The 13,280-nt window shown below is 45.0% G+C and overlaps 1 protein-coding gene across 1 annotated transcript in view; it reads right to left on the reverse strand.

Moving 5' to 3' along the window:
- Positions 1 to 218: 218 nt before the first annotated feature.
- Positions 219 to 13,280, reverse strand: part of LOC112261386 (sorbin and SH3 domain-containing protein 2) — an 85,937-nt gene continuing 72,875 nt past the window's right edge. Inside the window, exons 17-28 of the mRNA XM_042330600.1 lie at positions 13,057 to 13,109; positions 12,226 to 12,308; positions 11,711 to 11,808; positions 10,715 to 10,829; positions 10,068 to 10,196; positions 9,693 to 9,893; positions 8,362 to 8,448; positions 7,720 to 7,857; positions 6,599 to 7,078; positions 5,495 to 5,532; positions 4,642 to 4,748; positions 219 to 3,260 (exon numbers count right to left, since the gene is read on the reverse strand). Of these exons, the coding sequence (XP_042186534.1) occupies positions 3,199 to 3,260; positions 4,642 to 4,748; positions 5,495 to 5,532; positions 6,599 to 7,078; positions 7,720 to 7,857; positions 8,362 to 8,448; positions 9,693 to 9,893; positions 10,068 to 10,196; positions 10,715 to 10,829; positions 11,711 to 11,808; positions 12,226 to 12,308; positions 13,057 to 13,109 (1,591 nt within the window). The 3' untranslated portion in view covers positions 219 to 3,198. The remainder of the gene's footprint in view (positions 3,261 to 4,641; positions 4,749 to 5,494; positions 5,533 to 6,598; positions 7,079 to 7,719; positions 7,858 to 8,361; positions 8,449 to 9,692; positions 9,894 to 10,067; positions 10,197 to 10,714; positions 10,830 to 11,710; positions 11,809 to 12,225; positions 12,309 to 13,056; positions 13,110 to 13,280) is intronic.

Below are 13,280 nucleotides of genomic sequence, written 5' to 3' on the forward strand. Positions count from 1 at the left end.
TCCTTTGTCTTTATCCTCCCTGATCGTCACCAGTTGAAGTATCCTGGGGCAAATGTTTTTTTGTTTTTTTTGTGTGGATACATACAGCTTAATTGCATACAGTCATTCAATTCCTACGTGGACCACACCAGAACATAACTACTGTATAACCACGTCACACGAGTGAGAAAATGAGTCCGCCTGTTCCCAGTCTTTCCAAAGAGAGAAAAATACAGAAATTATCAGGCAGAATTTATTAGGAATATAGTACCCAGAAATCGTAAAATAAAAGCAGAAAGACTGGTAGAAAGACTTGTAATAAGAATGTCATTGCAATGCATCCACTTGAGTTCACATTCGGACAAACCTAAAAATCTGCACTTGTAGCACCCCTTTCTGATTCAATATATACAACTCCAATGTGAGCCGGGATCCCCCAAAAGCCCACGTCTTCAGTCCAAAACCTTTAAAGTCCCCGAAAGTGGTAGCAAAGGCAGACTAGAAATATTTAAAACATTACATTCTATCCTCATTCAATTACGGGTAACGTATATTCCCTTAAACTCCATTTTGCTCTCCAGAGCGGGTATCCCTTATAACACTACAAGGTACCACTTTACACTAAGGTACCTTTCATAAAGAGCACCTTAAAGTAGTGTAACCCACTACAAATATATATATATATTATTTTTTTGCATACTGTATGGCTGTTTGGGGCGATTGAGGTGGATGTAGGAAAAGGTGGTGTGAAAAAGTGAGAGAAAAGAGAAAAGGCAACCCAAACGGATGGTGGGTGAGAAAATAAGAGTTTATAAAGCAGTGGATCATGTCATCGATTTACAGCTCCATACAAAAGACGTACAAAAAAAAAACCAGCACCAACAGACACGCAGTGCTCTCACATGCCAGGGTAGTGTTCATTAGGGATAGCAACGGGAAACGTTTGCAACAGAACACGAACATTTGCATTTCTTATTTGACATGTCCAGGGAGTCAGCTTTCCTATGTTTGGTCCCTAATGAACACGACCCAGGGAAGGGTGAATGAAAAGGGGATGGTGAGAAAAATAAACGAGAACAAAAGCAACCAAAGACAGAAACCAAAAATAAAGTAATTACATATTAAGGTGCTTAAACAATTGTTCTGACCCCAGTGTCCTTCCTATGTGAATACATACTCATTTACACACGAAAAAAAAAGGCAAAATAAATTCTTAAAATCACATTCATTGAACACAAAAAGTATGCCTAACAAATGTTATTCAAATACATTGTAACAAGCTATTGCATTGACACTAATCGTTTCAGTCATTCCGGACAGTAAAAAGGTCGCCGTCAGAATGATCTAGAGAAAAAAAAAACAACGCCAGGAAGATAACTGTATAATTCAAATTACGCCGCTTATCTGATTATATTCATTTAGAGTGAGAAGTAAAACATCCCATTTGGACAAAGGCAATGAATGTGGCGACAACATTAGCTAAGTCATTCCTAATACAGTATTCAACAGCGATCTTAAAGAAAACCTCGTCATAGAATAAAATAACACCATTTCAAAAAGGAGGCTTGTGTTATTGACACCTGAAGGTTTGTTGTATATTGACAAAAGTAAATGTCAGACTTGACTGGGAACAAATGTAGGCTATTGTCTCGTTATCTTAAACATGGCAAGGGGATTTTGCTGTGGTTGAAATGAGCCAAAAGCACACTTTACCTTAGGCCACTTCAACTAGAAGAAAGTACACAAAGTAAGCTGAGAAACTTATGTTGCTCTATCCAAAGTTGTATTTATGGACGGAGACATCTAAATGACGTCCTATCAATATTCAATACTTTTCCCACTATAAATACCTTCACATACAAGAAAAGTGGTAAAACGGGTTGCTTTTGCATATGTTTTTCCAACGGTATCAAACTCCTAAAGCCCTATCGACAATCCAATCTAGCTCTCACTTGTAAAATCCGTAGTGTACTCATACATTTCAAGTGAGAATAAGGATAAACCGCCAAGTCCATCGATCAATAAAATCCCAAATCTATAAATATTATTTCCCATCTAAAGTACAAAATGTACTGTAATTGTTCAAACAAGAATGGCTAAAAAATAAAATATCGACGATTGCCACTTCCACATTTGAAATAACTCGCCCATATAGGAGTTTGCAAACACTATAAAATGAGAAACTGGAATTGACTGTAGGCCCATAGAGGGCAGATATCCAGAGCCTTCCGGTGCAAATAGAAGGTTCTGCAAATGTATTTATACGCTTTCAATATCAATGCATTTGCCTCCAAACATATCTTACCCTATCCCGTGGTATCCAGCAACACTTTTGGGTATCATGCGTCATCATTTTCACTAGGGAAATAGGTGAGTTCCTGTGTTGGTGTATAACATTTATGAAGAAGATTTTTAACTAATAATGCTGTGGTTGTTTCATGTTGCTTATTGAACGCTGCTGTGGATAAGAGCATTTGCTAAAAGATTAAACATTGAAATGTGTTGCAATGTCCTATACTGCTCTGAAAATACCAACCTGCCCCCCTATTACAGATAATACACTTGGGGGGGAGAGTTCTCTATTGATTTAACACTGAGGAAAAAGGGGGAAAAAACATGTCCAAAACCAAGATGGCTGACATGATGACGTCAAGGCAATCCCGAGTGGCAGTTTACTTGGCATCTCTAACTCTATCTTTACCATATTTGACCTTTCTGAATGTTACACAATCAACTTATCAATGCAAGTTATTACATTACTGGGTTAAAATATATCTAATAAATCAAATAAAAGCAGATGTCAACATTTAAAGGTGGCCATCTTGTTTGGCTACCCTTCCTTCAGTATCTGAGGTGAAAGGAATTCAAAAGTATGGATCTTCTTCTGCTTCTCGATCATTTAGAAAATAATCGTTTCATTAGTGGAATAGTCTCCTTTAGAGTTGGCTAGTTAGAGCTAAAACAAAATATTTTTTTGTGACATTGTCACACATGCTTGAGCAAGGCTTCTTGGATGACCTGACGTAGTGGGGTCATCCTAGGGTCAGCTCCACCTCCCCCAATCTTAACCTTAATTAACCATTGGTGGGGAAAGTGCAAAACTGACCCAAATCAGTGTCTGGGGGCAACTTTACTCCGGGTTGGTTGTGTCCAATATGGGTTGTGCTAGAGATGGAAGGGTCCAAGTAAGGAGGTTGCGGGGGTGGACCGGATTCATCATTACAGTTTCTTGACGTAGTTTCCTGGAAAGGTTCCAAACTGCTTGCTCTGTCGGGAAGTCCCTTTTTAAAAACACAAAAACAGAGATGCCAATTTTCCACTATGTAGACATCCACGGTGACATTAAAACATCATTATAGGTCGTAATTGTAAAAGAGAATGTGTTTAATAAAGGATAATAATAAACAATGAAAGGTGTCCGTTTACATACTGTATCCCACTAGAAGTGATTGATTCTAGAATTTCAGTGGTTCTTCTATGCAGAGGGAACTATCCAAAGAATTGCTGACTTAAATTGTTTATTCAAATATTGCAAAAAACACAAATGATTCCCTGCACCGTTAAAATAAACCCAAGACTGTACATTCAAACCAAAGTTTATTTTTCAGAAGCTGTCTGTGTAGTTAGCAGCATTCCTACCAGACTGCAATGTAATCAACATCCAAATCAGGAAATGAAAGATCTCGTCGAGCTAATTGTAAGATTTCACAGAGGCCCCCCAAAAATCCCATTGCAACAATGGCTGGACTTTGAGGAAGGAAGGAAATACAAGGACCTAGAATTGAGGGGTCAAATTAATTCTCAGTGCAACCAGTCTTTAGTGGATAATATCACCGCTTGGTATCTGGCTGAGTGGTCAAAATGGATTAGGTGGACATTTCAGAGTGGGAGAGGAAGGCCCTGTTCTGAAACAACTCCTACTCCCTAGGCACTTCCCCTAGCCCTTAATCCCTAGGGAATTCCCCTAGCCCCTAGGGAATTCTCCTAGCCCCTACTCCCTAGGCACTTCCCCATAGCTCCTAGGCATTTGTAAATCTGAGAGGACTGCATAGAGCTAAGTAATGTGGCAGAAATTCCTGCTTGCCAAATTAGAGGGCAAGGTGGGACCATTACCACATTTCTTATCCTTATCAAAGTCTTTTAGATGTACGCCCCAAGTGCCTATAGGCTAGCGGTTGTTTCAGGATGGAGCTGAAGTGTGTTGCACTCAGGCCACAGGCAGTAGATCACACAAGGAACTCGAGCACCACCTACTGGTCAGGGTGAGGTACGAGTTGAACATAAATACGATTCAGTATCCACTGCTGCAAATCTACTATAACTTGCAGGGCTCTCTAACCCTGTTCCTGCAGAGCTACCGTCCTCTAGGTTCACTCCAATCCTAATCTAGCACACCTGATTCTAATAATCAGCTGGTTGATGAGATGAATCAGGTTATGCACGACTGGGGTTGGAGCAAAAACCTACAGGAGGGTAGCTCTCGGGACAGGGTTGAAGAACCCTCTACTACAGCCTACCAGAGCGTGCACCCTTTGATCCTCCTGAACCTTGAAACTATTTCAGATCTTCTGTCATGACTGGATAGACAACAGCTTTGCGTTCTAACAATCAAGTACTGCGATTCTGTGAGGAAAAGGTGAAGTATTTATTCTTCTCTCTTACCGACAAACCAGCCGTCGTCGCACTTCTCCATGACATCCACAATGTCCCCCTCCTTCAGCTCCAGCTCGTCCTCGTTACGGGGCAGATAGTTGTACAGGGCCTGGAACCTGGGGGGGGTGGGGGGGAGGACACAACCAGGGCTGTGTGAGAAACGTGGCCCACACCACTATAGCTTTGTGATAAGATCATTATCAATGGGTGATGTTGATGTAGGCAGTTAGCCTAGCGGTTAATTGGACCAGTAACCGAAAGGTCGCTGGTTCGAATCCCAGAGACAACTATGTGGGAAAAAAATGTGCCCTTGAGCACTTAACCCTAATTGCTCTGAATAAAGAGAGTGTCAGGTAAAATGTATGTTGATGATAATGCTGATTGTACAAGTGATAAGGGTGATGAAGTGATGAAATAAATGTAACATAGAACATCTGAGATGTTGCTGAAGATATGATTACTAGAATGACCGATGGGGCCACAACCATGGAAATATTAACCCACATAGTTACAGTCCTATGATAAGAATATTGTTGTGTCAATGATTGAGGTACATGTATCACTAGCCACTTTAAACTATGCCACTTTTATGTTCACCTACCCTACATTACTCATCTCATATGTATATACTGTACTCGATACCATCTACTGCATCTTGCCTATGCCGCTCTGTACCATCACTCATTCATATGTCTTTATGTACATATTCTTTATCCCTTTACACTTGTGGAATTGTTAGGTTAGATTACGCGTTGGTTATTACTGCATTGTTGGAACTAGAAGCACAAGCATTTCACTACACTCACATTAACATTGTGTATGTGACAAATAAGATTTGATTTGAGATTCTACTGTTACTTACAGGTCTCCTCCACCATGGAGCGAATCCTGCACAAACCTCTGAGACAGAGAGACAGAGAGAGAGAGAGAAATAAGTACAGCGTGACAAACAGTTGATATGGTGATATAAATCCACTGCTTTGGAGAGTCACACTTATCATTTGGCTCCATTCCCCTTTCATATGAGAACAGAATCAAATAAACCCCCGTATCCACTCCTTAACAAAAACACACCCAATCTCATTGCTCAATCCCCCATGAAGAAACAAATGCACTACAATGTGGTCCAACAATATCATGCACTGAAATCCAGGGGTAGCCAACAAGGGTATTTATTAGAGAACAAAGACTACATTCCCCACAATGCACAGCTGCTAGTGTCACGCCCCTACCCTTCGACCTCTAACAGGCGACAGACAGGACCTTCGGGTCGCGACGGGGCTACGGGGGGGTTTACCGTCGACCGCGAGGAGGTCGTGCTTAAAAGGAGGCTGAAAGAACCAGAAATGCGACAACAACAACAAGACAGACGGCCGTCAGCCTCCATTTTCAGAAAGAACAAGAGCAGGCATTTTGACCACAGAGAATCACTGGTATTGTCCCGAATTACACCCTATTCCCTATATAATGCGCCATTTTTTGTTACAAAGGTAAAGGTTAGTGCATTCTATAGGGAATACGTTGTCATTTGACACAAAGACACTTCGGTTGCAAACTCCTGAGCCACTCATGCTTTAGGCAAGGGCGGTCTTCCCATGCATACACCGTTTATACAGCATAGGTGATTTATACCACCTCTTATAGGCTACACACAATAAATCTAAAATAAGCTAGCCTGGGTACACACACTGGCACTCTCTCATATTAACACTGGCATACACTGAGCATATGGGCATCTGCAACCAGACGTCCAACATGCTGCTAATTTACGCATTGTTATCACACAGCCTCTCACACACACACACACACACACACACACACACACTTCACTGGTCCAACAGGTGAGTAAATCAAATGTATTAGGGCACAACACACACATCCACACAGTCCGTCAGGGTTCATTTGAGTTAGCGTTTCTTCTAAGTTGTTGTAACACAATATGAGCACCTGCAGTGTCTTTTTTTACCTTGATCTTAGGGGACCTGGGCTCTGGAAAGGGTACGAGTGGAGGGGAGGGAGAAGGAGAGGAAGAGAGAGGAGGAGGAGAAGAGGAGGAAGGGAGCGCCTGTTGTGCATCAGGGATGGGGGAGGTCGGAGGAGAGGGATGGGGGAGCAGGGGAGACCAGGGGTGGGATGGGTTGATGTGAGGCCAAAAGGGAGGAAGCAAGAGGGGTGGGGGAGGAGGAGTAGAGGATGGGCAGGAGGTAGGGAGGGGTGAGGTGGTGGGAGAGGAGAGGTAAGTGGGAGAGATGAGGGAAGTGGGGGGGAGGAGAGCAGGGTGGCACAATCTGTGGCGAGGAGGAGAGGGGGATTGGGGGAGAAAGACGGGACAGTGTAGGAGAGGAAGAAGAGATAGCCAGGGCTTCAGCTGGTTGTGAGGCAGAGTAAATAGCAGGGGATGGTGAGGAGGGAGGAGAGACGGGGGGAGGGAGGAGGGTGATGGGCTCTAACTGTGCCGGGTTGCACAAAGTGCTGTGACAGCGGGCATCAGCCTGGGAAGGGAAGGAAAATGTGACACCAATCACACCCAGCGTCAAACCTCGAGCTGAATCATCATTCCAAATTGTAGGTTCATTATCGAAGCATTATTCCGCATAACCAAGTAAAATGAGCCAGAAAAGGCAAGATGTGAAACTACAGGGGTTTAGGGTCAATTCCATTTCATGACTGAAAAGCCTCCATAAATCCAAGCCCTGGTTAACCATGTATTTTTAATTATAATAAGTACATCATAAATGTATTATCAAACTGTGTAAAACTGCTTGGAATTGGCTCAGGTTAGGTGTTAGCAAGCATGTGCGTATGCTTCAACTTAGTCTGAAACCTGGTCCACACATCATGCGCTACCTCTGTTTTCAGTCCCTCTCTGTGGACAGTTATAGTACCACAGTCTACATCAATGTTCCTTTCTTCTTCCTCCTCCTCCTCTTCTTCCCCTCCTATAGCTTCCTCCTCTTCCTCAATGTACAATGTCATCGGCCTCTGAGAACCCGCCGTCCTCCTATTCACCCTTTTTGATTGGCTGTCCTGCGTGATGGACATGGGCTGTGCACTCACGGGCCTATGAAACTCCGTCTCGAGGCTAACCCTGCTCTGTGATTCGTTGGTCAGTGCCACGTGCGGGGGTTCCACGGCCGGCCTGAGAACTTCCCCTCCGTCTTTGTCATACATGGGCTGATCCAGGATCATAGACAACAACTGATCATAGGGATCTTCCACTTGCCGCTGAAGAGACAGGGGTTCTGTTTCTAGTTCTAGGGATACTGGCTGAGCACTTGGCCTGTACCATGGCAACAAATCTGCGGGAGTGTCCGGCGGCTCGGGTTCAGTGCAGAAAAATCCCCCTCTGCCTGCTAGGGACAGTCGTTCGTTCTGTTCACTGTCTCTTAGGCCCCTCTCTTCGAGGTATCCCAGGAAGGAGTCGAGCACGGGGGAGGGAGAGGAGGAGTCAGGAGGAGGGGGCGGAGAGAAAGGAGGGACTGAGGGGGGTCTAAGTCAAACAGCCACTGCTTGACAGCCGGGATGGAGGCAGCAAGACGACTGGATGCGTTTCGGGGCGGAGGGGTGAGCCCTCGTTTGGGCGGTGCGGGAGGGGTGGCCCTCTGTTCTTGAGCTTCCAGGAAAGGGAGGAGGCTCGTGGGGATGGGGTACGGCGTGGGTGATACGGGGCTATCGGAGGAGGGGGGCCGAGCCACTCGCCGGTGGAGGCCTGCAGACGGCGGGTCTTCACAGGAGGAGGGGTGTGAGGGGAGGGGGCGTGGAGCGAGGTGGATGGTGGTGATGGAGGTAAGGGGGGGTGGGAGAGCTGTCGAATGGCTCCGGAGGGAGGGAGAGAGAGAGAGAGAAGGGGTATAAAAGAGGAAACTTACACACCAGGAGTGGAGAAGGTGTGAGGGACTGAGGGAAAGAGGAGATGCACACAAACTCGCCCACACTGCTCGTCCCTCTGCCATCCAAACCCAACAGTACCCTCTCTCCATCTCATTTCATGCTCTAGCACATACACATATTTCACCAGGCTCAAAATGTTCTACATGCGTCTGGGTCCACTTGTGTGAAGCCTCTCCGTTAAAGGGATAGTACAGATATTGACATATTTCAGTATTTGTTTCCTTACTGTGAAAGCAGTCTGTGGACAAGGAGGGACTGTAAATCCACACTCAAATATCCCAATTAGCATTGTAATGCCATCCCTTTGGGTGGACATGACTTCCTCTTTAAGCCACAGCATTTCGACAGCTACTTGAGACGGCATGGTACATATGTAGGTTTCTTAATAGGAGGTAGTCGGATCCCTAACGCATTTACAGCGCTTAGGAAAGGCTTTACACAACGTCCAGAAAGAGGATACTGTGCAAGTGACAAGACTTGCTTACTCTTTGGGGTTTTACGCTGAGTATCTTTAAAGCCCTTTTGACAACTGCTGATGGAAAAAGAGCTTTCTATATATATATATCTTTTTGGTGTCGATTGATTAAGACTTAAAAAGGTGGCTTCAGCGATATGACATCATCGTACACAGCGCGGGAACTTGTTGCTCACTGACATAAAAAAACCGAAACAGAATTCAAATCTGCCAAGACAGACTGGCACAATTGGCTTACTCCAGTTTGGGCCCGCCCCTGAGGCGTGTCCCAATGGTGGCTGAATAGTGTATAACACTAGTTACAGATCTAGGATCAGCTTCCTCTCCCTCAATCCTAACCTTAACCATTAGTGGGAAAAATGTAAAACTGACCCAAGATCAGCATCTAAAGGGCAACTTCACCCTGCACCAGAGGTGGCTGGAGTAACTTTGAAAATCAGAGGATGGGCTCATTAGAATAGGTAGAACAGAACCCTATCAAACACCTGTTCCAGCCATTACCATGAGCCATCCTCCCTTTCACCAGCCTCCACTGGTGACTAAATACTGTAACAAGTGACCTGCTCATTGGGCGCTGCACTGTGGCTCCCCTCTGCTTCAGCCTCTGCAGCCGAATGTGTGTATTGTATACTGGAGCAGAAGACAACATTTACAGTCTTATAGACTAATAAAATCACTTTTCTTCTGTCCCTACCTTGGCGGGCGTGGAGCCCGGTGTCCTGTTGCTGGGGTAGCCGTGTGGGTCTGGGTGGTGGGAGGGGGCGGGGCTCTTGGATGGCGAGCGTTTGACGATGTCTATGTAGGCCACGGGGAAGATGCCCTGCTTGTTGGTGTCTGGGATCTTCCCCTCGTACCAGTTCTGGTCCACCTGTCTCAGCAAGACTACCCGCTCACCCTGCAGATTGTATACGCAGGTGAACACACATGGACAGACGCACAGATATATGTGCATATCAACGCAGGCAAACACAGGAATTTAAGACACTTCAGTGAACAGACATGCACATTGAACCATGCACAAATCACACCAACACGCACAAATTTGTGCACACACACACACACTCCTTACCTTGCGGAGTGACAGTTCCACGTTAGTGTCAGCGTTGAAGTTGTAACGGGCCACCCCCTCCCCGATCTTTTTGACGTGTGCTGGTGGAGGAGGCCTAATCGGCTGCTGTTTCTCAGGCAACAGCATCTTCTGTGTGTGTGTGTGTGTGTGTATGTGTGTTTGGAGAAAGCGATGGGGGAAAGCAAAGATCAGAGAAGTAATCAATTAAACTGCAAACTGGGTGATAACACACACACTCATAATCATTATCATCTGAAACACACACACACACACACACACACAAACAATCATTATCATCTGAAACACACACACCCACACAAGCAATCATTATCATCTGAAACACACACACACACGCAAACATAATCATTATCATCTGAAACACACACACAGGTAGGCAGCAGGTAGCCTAGCTGTTAAGAGCGTTGGGCCAGTAACCGAAAGGTCACTGGTTCAAATCCCCAGAGACGACAAGGTGGAAAAATCTGCCTTGAGCAAGGCTGTAAACCCCCAACAACAACAACTCTCCGGAACTGATTCAGAGGGGTTGGGGTTAAATGCCGTAGACATTTCAGTTGAATGCATTCAGTTGTGCAACCGACTAGGTATCCCGCTTCTCTTTTACCCCACACACACTCAATGTGCTCTACCTCTATGTAGGAGATGGGGAAGATGCCCAGTCGTCCGCGGTGCTCCCCCTCGTACCAGTTGCTGTCGATCTGTCTGATGATGTTGACCGCGTCGCCCTTCTTGAACGTCAGCTCTCTGAAACAACGGTCACAAGATGCTTCTTAAACCCCCCAAACACCTGTCTCCATGGGCCGGTTTCCCAGACGAAGCATAGTCCTGAACCAAAAGGATCTCTATTGAAATTGCTTTTCAGTCCAGGACTGGGCTTGGTCCGTGTCTGGTAAACCGGCAACCAATGACATGTATTGATTATATGTGACCCGCGCAGGAATTAAACCCAAAACCCGGGTGTTGGCAGCACTATGTTATAAAGGGAACATTGAGTCATATGGAATCGTCAATGTGACATTGTTAACCAGCCAGGAACTAGTCTCGAGCCCAAACTCGAGGCGTGTTAAGCCCGGAAACATTGTGGGAGGCAAGCTGGATGTCTAAGAGACTAGCCAAGCACCATTTTAGTATGAAGAGCAATGGCAGCAATACTCGCCCATGCACGCCTTCTCAAAGAAGGGAAATGATTAAAGATGTGAAGGTAAGCAAGTCACTGCTTTTTAACCTACAATTATTTACCCACTGCACCATACCAGTGTCTATAGTACAGTATGTGAACCAAGCAATTTTGTACGTTGACGTAGTAAAAACATTTTTTTTTTTTTTTTTAAATACGAGGAAGAGTCCTAGAAAACCAATTTATCTTTTTGATTGAAAAAAAAACACACAACAAATCCCAATTTTCACTTGTAGACACTGGAATGGGCTGGAGATAACGAATATGGAGGTCATTGCCCAGAACTGCGGTTAACTTTGACCCCCTCAAAAAAAAAATGCGGACCGTCTTGTTTCAAGCGCCGCGCGTGCACGGCCTACATGCTTCCAAACCAGGGCAGCACACGCCAAGGTACCCTGCATCTTCTCGCCACACGTGCATTTCAATTGCATTCAGCCACTCTACTCACTTAGCAGTCTGTGCCTTAAAGTCATATATTGCTCTGGCAGGCTGTTTCTGATGGAGGAGAGAGAAGAGAATGAGTTGGGTCATCTGCTTATGGGAGACCTATGAAGATGAGAGATGAGAGAGGGAGGTATATAGAGAAAGGGGAGAGAGCAGTCTTGTGTTACCAGATATGATACAATTAGGTTGACATGTCAAGCCTATCAGGACAGTGAAACGATTCTTATTGAATCAATCAACAACTAGGTAGAGAAGAAAAACAGCAGCCTGTTTAAAATAAAATACATCTTCTAAATAGGAGTACCAGTGTTTCCCCTAGAATTGAATAGATGGCGTGTCTAGCTCTTTGGACCTCACCTAAAAGAATGTGGATTCAATTGAAAATGTTGCAGATTTAATATGCCCAGCACTGGTAAATAAATAATAGGTCTCGCGATGCTATACTTCCAAGTCTCATTCACCACTCGGCTATTGGGGCCTCAAAGTTAGTCTGGAAAATCAAAGTTCTGGTTTGGCTACCTCTCTGTCCGGGGTGGCTCGTCTGGTCTGCCCCCCTCCCCCGTCGCTGGTGGTTGTGCTGTACCCCCTGGAGGCATCCTGCTCTGTGAGGGGGGGAACAGCACAGGGGTCAGGGGTTATCGTCAGGGTCAACAAAACAGTATTACCATAGCGATGGGACGACACATGCACAGCTGCGCCGGGAGGCACGTTCAGAAGGGCGAAACTGTTACAGCATGCTCAGATAGAAATGCATTGTGCAGAAACTGACACGATCGTCTTTTATGCAGAACATCATGTTGGCTCTATTCGTTACATTTCCCATGGGAGGATTCAGAAGGGTGAAATGTGCAGAACGCTGCAGGTGGACATGCAACATTACAGAGCTGACAATTGTCTCCACGATTAAAAGCGGAACGTCTGTTCTACTCAATGTATTCTGTGTCTTAGCGTTCTGTAGCGTTGCGGCCTCCCTGAGTAAACCACGTTGGTATACGTAATGGGCGATGACGTCATCCAGGGAATGAGTGTCGGGCAGGAAAATGACTAAATCAAATAATGAATGAATGAAAATGCATTTTATTTCCATTTCAGGGGAAAACACATGGTTTGGATAGCGTAGGACAGTATGATTTGAAAGGAAAAGCATGCACGTCCCAGAAACGGAAAAGAACATTTGAACAGAAGAGAACAGAAGGATAAGTCATTTCAACCAGCAAGCACATACAGTGAGCTCCAAAAGTATTGGGACAGGGACAAATGAACAAAAAAATGGAAAATCGCTGGACATTCCAAAAATATAATTATCCAATTGATAAAAATCGGCCATATCGGGATGTCTCATGGTCTGACGAACACGGCTGTAGCTCAGCCACCTTCCACGGCAGACGTGGAAGGCCGACATACTGTCAGAGGACGCGGTGGATGGAGATGCAGTCCGCGCAGTATCTCCAGTTGAAACCGAACGATTTCTTTTATTATGTTACTTCGACTGACGCACGGGTGACTCTTAAGGATTAACCCGCGAGTCATTGTGTCATTTCAAAGCCAAAGTGCTGGAGCCCACAGAGCCAAAA

The sequence above is a fragment of the Oncorhynchus tshawytscha genome, linkage group LG11, assembly GCF_018296145.1.
Source record: "Oncorhynchus tshawytscha isolate Ot180627B linkage group LG11, Otsh_v2.0, whole genome shotgun sequence".
NCBI classification, from domain to species: domain Eukaryota; kingdom Metazoa; phylum Chordata; class Actinopteri; order Salmoniformes; family Salmonidae; genus Oncorhynchus; species Oncorhynchus tshawytscha.